Here is a 12,133-nt window from a genome sequence, read left to right on the forward strand (position 1 = left end):
TAAAGACAAAAGAAGATATTTATAAGATAACACTTAAAGATAAATTATTTATAAAATAATTAATTTTTAAAATAAAAATTAAGAATAAAACTTGAAAAATGAAAAATGAAAAATGAAACGTCAACACTAATTAAATCTTAATAGTTTGTACAAAAACGATAATAATTAACAATAACCCTTGTCACAAAATTAATTGTTCATATATATATATATATATATATATATATATATTATATAAATGATTATTACGAATTTTAATGAAATTATAATTTATATGTTAAAAAATATTCATAATTATATTCCGAATTTTCTTAATGGATATGATATATTTGTCATTTTTGTTTTCTAAAATAATTGAGGTGAACTGACAAATGCAGTGACAAATCTTGGTTAAAAAATTTAAAGGTATCAAAATAATATACTCAAATTTTATATATTTAATTATTATTACTAATATAATAAAAGTATATATAATTTAGTATCAAAATTTTTGTATGTTTTTTCTTACAAAAATTATAGTTTTGAAATTGTATTTGATATAAAACCCATTTTAAATTAGTTTTTCTAATTTCATCTCTTTCCCTGGATATTCCCATATTTGAGCATGTTTTCTTACAATATGTTCCAAAAACTTAATATGAAATATTCTGCCTATAATTCAAAAAAATTAATATGAAACTTTTCACTTATAATTCTTTGAATTTTAAGAAATGTTTTTCTAATTCAACAATTGAATTTCCAATATCGTGCTTGAAAATAGGTGAAGAAGTAAAGTTGTATTGTTTTTATCTTTAAGGGTATCTTCCTTTTTATTAATTTACAAAAAAATGAATCTATTATTTTATTTTTCATCAATATATCTATTTAAAAAAACTAAAAAATAATTTATCAAAATATAATCAAAAATTGAGAGATATAATTACTAAAAAAAAATATGATAATCAAGTCACATGTAAAAAATATTATGAAAATACATATAGTACATAATTTTTCTTTTTATATTCATAAAAAAATAAATATACAAAAACCTCATAAGATGAAAAACAAAAACTAAATATCAAACTAATGTTTTTTTATCAAGATAAGGGAGAGAGTTACCTTTTCTATCTTAAGAAAGAACGGATGGAAACTAAGAGCGAGATAATGAATTTATATTTAACTTTCTATTTTTTTTAAACAAAAAACAAAAAAAGATATGCAAGAATAATAAATGAATACAATAGGTGAAAAACTTAAAATTAGGGATGACAATATGGGTCTGGCCCGTCGAGCTGACCCACAAGCCTGCGAAAAAAATGCGGGACGGGTCAGGGTAGTGAGCCCGCAGTGGCTCGGCCCGCATAAGCCTGCATTTTGCGCGGGCCGCCCGCAAGCCCCATAAAAAAAACTTGCACTTGTGTATATTAATTATTTTTTTTTATGGACTCTTGCATTAACGTTTCAAATTCTTGTATAACTGAAAAAGACAGTTTTATGTTTTTTTAATGTGCTAAAATTTAAAGAATACATTTTGTGTATGTCATAGTATGAATATGATGAAAATGTTGAATTATCAATTTATCATCACTCCACAAAGTCTTTACTTAATTTTTTGAACTTCTTAAAGTTTTACAATTTTTAAACATTGAAAGTTTTATCATAAAAATTAAAAAAAAAAGCAGTCAACCCGCAGGCCTACGGGCTAAATGCGGGGTGGGGCGGGCCAATGATTGCAACCCGCAAAAATTGTGCGGACCTTATGCGAGCCGAGCCTAAACAGGACGCCGGCCACATTGTCATCCCTACTTAAAATGGAAGATAACAAAAAAGTATTTTAATAAATTTTTTCATTCCTTATTATTTTTAATTTTTAATTTTTAATTTTATTATTTATTAGTATTAAATATTATATTTTATACAAAAAATAATAATCAATTTTAAAAATTTTAAAAATGTATTTTGAAAAAAAATTAAAAAATTTTGGAGGACCATAGTCCCGGGCTGACCTTGGAAAAGTGTGAAGGATTGCAGGAGGAGTCTTTCTTGTGCACCCTATAACTATATGAAAATGGCATAATTATTCTTTACTAAAAAATGTTAAAAATCTTAATATTTTTCCCTTCTTTCTCCTTAATTAAAAAATATTACAAATGGTAACCAAACAGCAATTCACCTACTCAATCCAACACAAACGCAATATTCATATGACAGTTCCAAACGTGCTCACAGTCTAAATTAAACACTGATATATAATTAATAATCAACTATTAGTCATCAACATTCATTGAAATAAATTACATAATTTCTTTAGCAACTAACACATTAACATCCAAAAATTATTATCACAGTGTGCATTGAATAGCATTACTCTCCATTAAAAGCACAATAGCAGAAACAGTATCAGAAATGAAAAAAAAAAAATTAATACCCATCCCCTCAAAACCACCTATAACAAAGCAAACCCAATCACATTGATTCAGCCTCATAATCAAAACAGATCATAAATGACGTCGGAAGTCGATAGCTGGAACCGACGGAGCAACTCCAGCAAAAGTTTGTATTATAAATTAAATAATTTAAAATATAATTTTACATTATAGATCGAACAATGTAAAATGCAACTGATGAGCATGAAATAGAAAAGAATCTAAAGAGTAAGAAAGAAGGACATAAAAGAAAACCTCCGGAAAATAAAAAAAAAAAAAAAGATATTTTGAGTACTCTAACTATCGAATTCTGAATTTTTTTAACTAGAACACACTAACATGTATGTATAGCTATATATGACTAGATGGTGGCATACGTATGAATGTGATAAATAAGGATTTATGGATCATTATCATATCACAAACACTTTTTTAAGAACATTATATATGTTGCATTAGCTACTTTAGCATCTTATTGTATTTACCTTCAATTTTTTCTTTTCTTTATTCCATTTCATTTTAGTTCATAACATTTTATCTGGTCTCAATTTATCCAAATATGTTCTGAATTTTATGTGTACAGTAGTGTTTGAAAATGAAGCTATGATAAAACAGTTTATCAAAGTAGAAGAAGTAGGTGGGCGCGAAGTTTGAATGCATATGATAAAGTCAATCAGTGGTCACTACCTGCTGCTACTGTTATGTGTACTCTATAAATTCACGTTTAGATCCTAACCTCACGGTCCCTCCTTTGAAATGTACAAATAGAAAATTGGATAGAGAATTTTGATAGGAAAAATATATATTTTAATAGCTCCTTCTTCATATAGAACTCATTTATAACAATAATAATAACATCTAATCATTCAATAGTATATTTACAAATAAATAAATAAGCGATTGTGTTGTATAACTAACACTGCTTATCTATAAAAAAAACTGTTGGATATCACGGGAATGTTTCAGGATTTTCAAGTCTTTCAACAAAGTAAACGTGTTTCAAATAATTAACATTACAGTCATAAAAAGTAATTGAACAATTAGATCGAAAGGAAAAATACAGAAAATTTGCTTATTACTTATTTTTAATCTTAATTGTAGTTTTCCTTTGATTGATGCAAAATTGCTCACAAAATAGGTTGCAATGATTGTGATATATTCATTTTCCCATTATGATAACAACTCATAAATTGATGTCTAACGAGTCATGTAAAAGATCAACAAAATCATCATATATGGCAACAACTCAGAATTCAGAAATGTTACAGGGTTCCTTCTCAAGTGGTATGGAACTTCTATATTCCTTTGTTGAATTCGGTTTTATATACCAATTTTATATACCAAAAGTAGAAAAATGAGATCTAATGAGTCTTTATTGACATAACTTATCAGTGAAAATGACGAAGCTAATCGATTGCATCCTCAGCTAAGAGTGACTTTCCACAATAATTTATGAATGCTGATTGTTGAAAACTCATTGCAATTTCAAGAATTAAGATGTAACGAGTAGACAACAAATTTTGCTCACTTAAAGTTAAACACCAGATTATGGCAGCTGTTGTCACACGGGTAAGCACAGTCAATAGCTTTGACAACTTCTCGATCAAAATACCAGTCTCCAACAGCTACTGCAATTGGCTGCATTATAAGAGATTTGAGAAGTGAATATTAAAGTGTTTGTTATTCAACTTATCGAATTTGTATTTGCAGTGAAAAAAAAGTAATTTTTGGAAATTCCTGAGTCTGAAGTCCGTATAGATATAATTGAACATTACCCCCCATAAACCTCTTATAATTTCCTAAATCCTACTATGTTTTCTTCATCTTCATTAGGTTGGTCTAGGACCATCATGGTCCTACACCTAGTTAAGTACTATTATTGATTACTTCTCAAAAATTGAAAAATCATTGATCTTAATTGGGACCATGAATATGTGGTGGATCTCACACTACCGGACAATTTTATCTATCTTAGACACAATGGAAATCTAAGTTGAGAATAAACCTTGTCCTCAATAAGGGGAGAGTCATCTGCAAACCATGTCTCTTGTCTTTCAGACTGACAATGAGCAAAACAAGAATTTATGAATAGTCCAGTTTGAGATGACCTTGAGAAGTCTGTAATGTCACTCAGCATTTGATTTCTGAAGTCTGCTTCAGAGAAGAGATATGATATGTTACAAGGAAATCTGATAATTGAGATGCACCTTAGTTGCTATGAATTATTCATGTTAGTATATATACCATTTATTAAACGAAGATTAGAAATTTTCAAATATGAACATAAATTTCCATGCACAATTCACAATAGGAAATTGAAATAACCTTGGAGGAACTGAATTTGAGATGAGCTACAATTTGCATGGTTGGATTTGCATTCATTCCAAGAGCCAAGGCGGTCAGCAGAAGGTGGTGCTAAACTGGCTTGGACCTGATGAAAACAATGTTCACATCATATAGAAAATACTGGTAATGAAGTTAAAGCGCCTATAACAAATAACTAAAGGGTGAACATCAATGATCATAGTAATTGTTATTCCTGGTTTGACTGTTCCCAGGTTTTTAATAGGCTTGTGAAATATGTTGAATCCAAAATTGTGTATTGAATTGTGCAAAAGAAGAAAAAATTGCCATGGGGACCATTTGAGCCAAAGGGCAAGCTCAAACAATAAATTAGTCAAGCTAGAACTTATGGTGTCCATGTCATAGAACTTAGAGGATAAGTGAAGTTTTGTGCTTTCTAATTACTAATTATAGCATATAATCGGGCACATCATTAACATAATACGGGATAAACAATGTACAGAGTCATGTTACCTGCCACACATCATAAGCTGTGTTGAGTAGAAACAATGGGGTTTCAATATGATCGATCAAATTCTGAGGAAAGAAGCACTGTTGGAAGAGACACCACACGATTAAAATATGAATGTCTAAAGTAATTTCAAGTTATGAATACATTGACATCCAGAATAAGAATTACCGAAGTTGGGTCTAGTTGATTGAGACAACTTTTTGGAAGATTTTTTTGTACATCCTACAATGTCAAAACATCAGTCATATGACATATTTGTACAGGTTTTGTTAACCTTACGTCAGAAAAGTAAAACAAATTAAAGAATATACAGCTAAAGTTGTTTTAGGGAAAAAAATCTTTATGTATCATATCATCCTGTATGACTAAAGCTGACAACTGTTTGGTCCTTGGTATCCCATCATTGATGATTAAATCATATATGCCTTAGTTAATGGCATAAATCCTACTAATCTCATCATTGATTATTAAATTGGATTAAAAAATACTTTACTACATAACTAAATTGAATGCTACCTGTAACTGAACCACACCTCCAAAGAGATTCCTCAGTGTGCGTCCCCCAGATACATCAATTCTACATGATTGAATAGATCATCAATTATAGCCAATTAGTTTCTAGGCAGGGAACAGTTTAGAGAATGTATACTGGAAAATATAAAACTTACGCATCAAGAAAGAAACCTGCATCACTCAAACATTTGACTTTGGAAGATTCTGGAAATAAGCTCCTGAACTCATCACAATGTATTATGGATGCCAGACCACCCGCAGAGCATCCAGAGAGAAGTGCCTGATATCATTTGATGATTGGCATTGATGCATATCAAAAGACTGAAAAACAATATAAAGAGAAATGGGAAACCTGGTTGGCTTTCTGCATTCCTTTCGACATTAATTCCTCCATTGCAGCTAGCCATATTTTTTGTCCTCGAAATTGAAGCTGTGCAGACTGAAAGAAGAACGGAATCCATATGTCAATGGATCTTTTCATAATAACTAGTTCATCAGCACTAAAGGGCATGTAAGAGAAACTTGTTCATAAGAAAAGATATAGCAAATATTTACAAAATACAAAATAGGTTTGTTACTTTTGCATTTTAAATAATCCATGTTCCATTTGTTCACTACAGACTCTGTTGAATATTTCAAATGTGATAATTGTCAACTGTCAAAGCATCATCCTGCACTTGTCCCATTTATGGCTAAAAAGGTAGTTTTCTTGACTTGTTTCACTATGATATTTGGAGACCACTTTTAGAATCTATTTCAGAAGAAAAATGGTCCATTACTTTTATTCATGATTGTACATGTGTTATGTGGACATATATTATGGAAAATAAATCTTGAGTTCTTTCGAACTTTTGTTAATTTTTTCTGTAGTCTTGATAATGGCATTAAATATGTAAATCAAGAATTCTCCAAATTTTTTGATATTGTTCACGAGCTAACATGTATTAACACTACAACAAAACGAAGTACCATAAAGGAAGAGGTAGCTAGAGTCCTCCATTCCTATATGTTTGTTCCCAAAACCTATCGAGGAAAGTTGTGTTAACTGCTACATATCCCATCAACAAGTTACCCATTCGTATCTTAAATAATGTTATTCTTATTGAGTCTGTTTTTTGTCTTTTGTTTCCTATACTTCCCTAGTGTCATGTCTCTACCTTATCGAAAATTTGGATGTTCTATTTACTTTTTCTATTATAATCTTAATAGCAGTAAATTAGATCTTAGAACACTTAAATGTGTATTAATTGATTATCCTCCTAATATAAAAGGGTACAAATGTTATCAGAATCATCGTGTCTATATCACCATGGATATCACCTTTCACAAAACATGATTTTTTTTGTCAACCCTATAATTTAGGGGGAGAAAACACGGTTGGGATTTTAGGGTCTTGGAATATATTTTATATGGAGAAACTTGTCGCTTTATTTTATTTATGTACTTTATGTGTAAAATAAAATGTGACAGAATATCAAATATTTACAATATCTAAATTTTAAGTTCTTAAATTTAATAATAAATATATATTGTTATCTTTATGCAAAAAAGATATTAAAAAAAACTGAAAAGTTTTCTGGAAAGTAATTGTTCCGACTAGTCTCGATAGTCTCACATCATTTAGAAGTCAAAGCTTAAAAATAGTTTAAATATCCCTTCCTCTTTTCATCTTTAGAGATGCTTATTAGGGACAAAATTGTGATGGAGTGTCAAAGTGGACCATACCCCAGATGAAGAGTGATTTGAATATTGCAAAAACACTCCCAACATATTTTCTTTCCTTAATTTGTTTATTTGAATTTCAATTTTTAAATTTGACTCTACTTCTTTCAATGCTGGATTTCCTCCTCTGATTTGCTTGTCATTGTATGTGGCTTTTTCTTTCATTGGATCCATTTTCATTCAATTTGACATTCTTTTTATTTTTTCTTTTATCAACCCCATCTTCTCTATCTATTGTAGATTCCATAGTAGTGCCATTATACCTTTGCTTGATGTTAGAATGTAGTTTTTCGAGGCGGAGAAACTCTCCTTTCCATCATTACCATATCTTTCTTTGCAAGTTACTTAAGATCCAAATACTGAAGCCACCACAAATGAGATCAAACCAACCTATAGTGAGGAAAGAGACGACTAATTCTTTGGCAAAACATATCAAAGAAAACGACTCATTTTGACTCCGAAGCAAGAAGAGTTATCTGACTTGGAGACGAAAGGCCCTGAAGGCAACAATGAGGATGAATATTCCTATTCTCGATACTGACAATCTCTCTACTAGACATCAAAGCTTTATTGTTGTCATTGATGCCATAGAAATTCCTACCTCAGTCCAAGAAGCCATGAGAAGTGAACATTGAACTCAAGCCATGAGGGAGAAGATGGATACTCTAGAAAGAAACTCAACATGGGAGATTGTTGACAAACGAGAAGATAAAAAGGCATTAGGTTGTAGATGAATATTTACAATGAAACATAAGGTAGATAGGTAAGTAAACAAGTATAACTCTATGTTAGGAACAAGGCAATAAAGGAAAGAATAAATGAGAGAAAAATAGACACAGAAAATTTAACGAGGTTCAACGTACAATGTGCATGCATACATCCATAACTACACTAAAAAGTATTTTTATTCTGGTGTATTTCAAACTTTACATAGACTCTCTTATATAGTAAAATAGAGAACCACATCTCACAATTCTGAAAGATGTAGGACTAAATCAAGCACCATAATAATAACACTCTAAATTGGTTGCAGAGCGGTATACTCAAATTTATGGAATTGTCTATGAGGAGAGTTTTTCTCTAGCGGGAAAGAAGAATATAGTTCGAGATGTTCTTGCTCTAGAAGCTCATTTTGGATGAGAATTACACCCATTGAATATGAAGAATGTGTTTCTCCGTGGAGCTTTAGAAAAACAAGTGTACATGGAGATTCCGACCGGATTTAAAACTCACACCAGAAGAAATAAGGCATGTCTTCTAAAGAGGACCTTATATGGTCTTAAACAATCTCCAAAAGCATGGTTGGGAGATTTACAAAAGCAATGATTTCCTTAGATATATAAGTAAAGCCTAAGAGATCATAATTCATTCATAAAACATTATGGTACGATACCGTTATTGATAAAAATCCATGTTTCTCTCACTAACCTCATCTTCAGCATCTCCACTGAAAGACGCCCCATCACAGTACCGTAACTTAACTCTGTTCCAATTAAAGAAATCTGTCCGTGGAAATTACATGCAGAAAAATGAAAGCACGCAAGCTTGAGAATGAATAAGTTGCAGCCTCCAGGAGGGAAGAGTTTAAATGAACTAAAGGTACAAAAAAAAAATGTATGCATGCTTAAGTTAAAGGGAGAAAACCAGGGTTTTCTTCAGGTTTGTTGCTCAATATTCCCGTGAATGGTATTTGATTTTCCATGAATTTTGAGGAACCACGACGAGTATGTTTCCTATAGACACAATTTCTGATGGTATCACACCATCCTCCCCCCTGAAGGTATTAGAAAAGTATCAGTATAGTTGAATAAAGACTTTAAGTATTAATTTAGAAACTATATCAAACCTCGAACATTCTTTACCTCTAAATGAACAAGCCAACTATCTGCACCAGATCCAAATCCACGATCCAAATGGTAACCAGGCAATGTTCCATCCAAACAGACTGGCATTATAAGAAAAAAAAAACTCATTTGCACGATTTCAAATCAAGTAAGAAATTTATGCATGAGACTGTATTTAAACTTTTCAACTTTGCCATCATTTACGAAAACTCAACCAACTCAAACAAGCATTATACGAATAATGAAGTCTAGCATATCCTCAGTTCCATACAAATACGGTGCATAATCAGACAGTAATGAAAAAAAAAAAAAAACATAAATGCATTGGAATGGGGATGTTTGCGTGCAGCTATAAGCAAAGAATTAATATAGGGAGGTAAAGGTCACTCTTCATCTAAAATGCTCCACCATGGTATCTCATAACTAAGTAAGAATCCCGATTATAAGTTACCAATGTCCAAGAATTAAAAGGAGAAAAAGCAATGAAATGTAGGTCTAGCAAAATAATCAGGCAAACCAGATAAAACATTAGCGCAGCACCTTGGGCATAATTTTAAAGCAGAAACAAGAAATGAGGGTTAGCTAGAAAAAATGTGGAGTTTTCATGTAATAACTCAAAGGTATGTTAATTATACGCAAGACTCGTATAAAGAAATCAATCGCCTAAAATTCATGATTACAACTCACAAAGAACCAGCAAAATCAAAGATGATGAGACACGATACAAAGAATTACAATGTGAAGTACCAATAACAGAGAAGCTCAAAATGCAGTTTTCAGCAAGAAACACATCACACAAAGAAACCACTTAAAGAAAATTAACTGAGAGAGAGAGAGAGAGAGAGAGAGAGACCAGCTCCTTTAGAAAGAGCTTCTTGAATGAGAGTGAGGTCGACCATAAGAGGTTGAGGTTGAGTTGAGGAAGGGCGAGTGGAGACGACACCGTTTTCTAAGAAAGAAAGCTGAGACAGTGTCTGAGATCCAAAGGAGAAGATCCCAGAAACCAAGCATGCAACTTCAACGGCTACCAAAAGCAGCTTCATTCTCATCATCTTCATGAACCTCACACCTCACTCTTCTTTCCACTCTCCGCAGTTATTCACTCATTTAATTTATCTCTTCCCTTGTCTTTCACCATTTATTTCCTTTAAATAACAACAGTTGAACGTTTCTCTTCGCATGTGGACCAAACGAAAGCTACCTTACTTACTTACTTCTCCTAAGAAACCCGACACAAAATATGGTAGACCCATGTCCTAAATTATGTTCTTTTTCCTCACACAATCACGATTCACGATAATAAAGTTTAATAATTCATCATGTCTTCAAAATTACGCTGCATCTTCATTGTGAACCCATTTTCTTTCTGCCCCTTCTTTTGTGTTAATTTGTGGGCTATAGGAAACAAAGATTATAGCTAACACCAACAACACAATGATTGTCATCACTAATCCGAAGACACTGACGGAGCCAATCACGTTAAATTGTATCTATTAATAAAGGGTATCAAGATTTTCCTGTTTCCTATCATAAAATCTATAAATTACGCTACCCGTTTAGGCTTTCTTTCTTTGTTTTATTTTACCAAATATGGTGCATTGTATTAAATAAACAAATAGATATTTCATTGTGCTCTGAAAGATAAACACCCGTTATTAATGCTTTAAATAAAATCTCTTGATACTATACACATAATTTTAAATGGACGAATCCGTATCAATGAATAACTACAAGAGCAAGTAATGTGTTCAATAATTAGCTTTACTTTTTCGGGGTAAAAGCAATGTAATGCCCAAAGTTTTGGTGTGCCCACCACTTATAACGGGAATTGATTCTTCGCAAAAGGCTACCACACCTCAATAAACAAATAGGGCCTAATGGTTTTAATAGTTATAAACAAAACTTTATGTCTAATAATGTTTAAAATACATTAGAAACTACATATATTTATTACTATGTACAACAAGTTTTCAGCTTCACATTTTACTAAGCTTATGTTTGATATCTTATTTTCAGAAAGACCAAGTTTAAAAAAGTTTAAAAAATAGATAATGATACTTTAACCCACTTTTTTTGACCCACTTTTAAGCTATCACTCTCATTACCCTTAAATCATCACATCACTATAAAAAATTAAAATAGATAATCTAAGGATGATGAGAATTGTGAGTTAAAAGTGGATAAAAAAAAAGGTTAAAATATAATTTTCTTTAAAAAATTTGATAAACCCTGTCTGAACAAGTTGGTTTGAACTTTTTATAGGAAACACTCAAATTCACAATGATGAAAATGAGTGAGAAGACAACTAAAATTTCAGTTCACAAGTTATGTGAAAAGATATATGGACAGGTGGTGCCCATTAACATTACTAATTGGACAGATTCATTACCAATTCGGTTAAGTCATGCTTCCATCAACTCTTACCTTATTTACCAACTTAATTGACACTTTCTTCCTCCCAAATCGTGGGGCTTGTAGAGTTGGGATAATGAACCAATAAATACTGATTAAGATTAAATCGGACTAATATAAGGACTATAAAGAGACAGAGAATATGTCAGAAGTAAAGTCAACAAGAACATCACATATCAAAGGGGGAATGTTGCATGAAGATGAGAGAAGTCACAATATTCATTGGGTTTTTGTAGATGAAAAACTAATAACATTTGGAGAGATTGTGTATTGTTAGAGTATTTACCGACTTAATTCATAATCTCTTCACTTGGTAAGAGGAAATCGGGTTTGATAAACCTTTGTTTATAGAGACTTAACTAACATTTAAAGGAAAAAATCAACTATAAATAAAAGGAGACAATCATTAAAGGACAGCGCAT

At 31.3% G+C, this 12,133-nt stretch overlaps 1 protein-coding gene across 1 annotated transcript; it reads right to left on the minus strand.

The window, feature by feature from the left end:
* Positions 1-3,760: 3,760 nt before the first annotated feature.
* Positions 3,761-10,485, minus strand: LOC114191107 (pectin acetylesterase 6-like). The gene is made up of 12 exons (XM_028080284.2): positions 10,153-10,485; positions 9,318-9,400; positions 9,100-9,229; positions 8,884-8,957; positions 6,086-6,172; positions 5,889-6,013; positions 5,737-5,797; positions 5,389-5,442; positions 5,223-5,300; positions 4,731-4,836; positions 4,411-4,556; positions 3,761-4,043 (listed from the first exon to the last, which is right to left on the minus strand). Exons 1-12 carry the CDS (start codon positions 10,355-10,357, stop codon positions 3,930-3,932), a joined length of 1,263 nt encoding a protein of 420 aa, XP_027936085.1. The 5' UTR covers positions 10,358-10,485; the 3' UTR covers positions 3,761-3,929.
* Positions 10,486-12,133: the final 1,648 nt, after the last annotated feature.

The sequence above is a fragment of the Vigna unguiculata genome, chromosome 7, assembly GCF_037176805.1.
Source record: "Vigna unguiculata cultivar grain cowpea cultivar isolate G323 ecotype 2 chromosome 7, ASM3717680v1, whole genome shotgun sequence".
Classification (NCBI taxonomy): Eukaryota; Viridiplantae; Streptophyta; class Magnoliopsida; order Fabales; family Fabaceae; genus Vigna; species Vigna unguiculata.

Bases quoted from the DNA above. Each gene is read 5' to 3' on its own strand.
- LOC114191107 (XM_028080284.2), bottom strand. From the start codon at position 10,357: ATGAAGATGATGAGAATGAAGCTGCTTTTGGTAGCCGTTGAAGTTGCA. The intron at 8,958-9,099 runs GTTTTCTCCCTT...TTCCACGGACAG, and splicing joins CAAACCTGAAGAAAACCCTG to ATTTCTTTAATTGGAACAGA. The intron at 5,301-5,388 runs GTAATTCTTATT...CTCTTCCAACAG, and splicing joins ATCAACTAGACCCAACTTCG to TGCTTCTTTCCTCAGAATTT.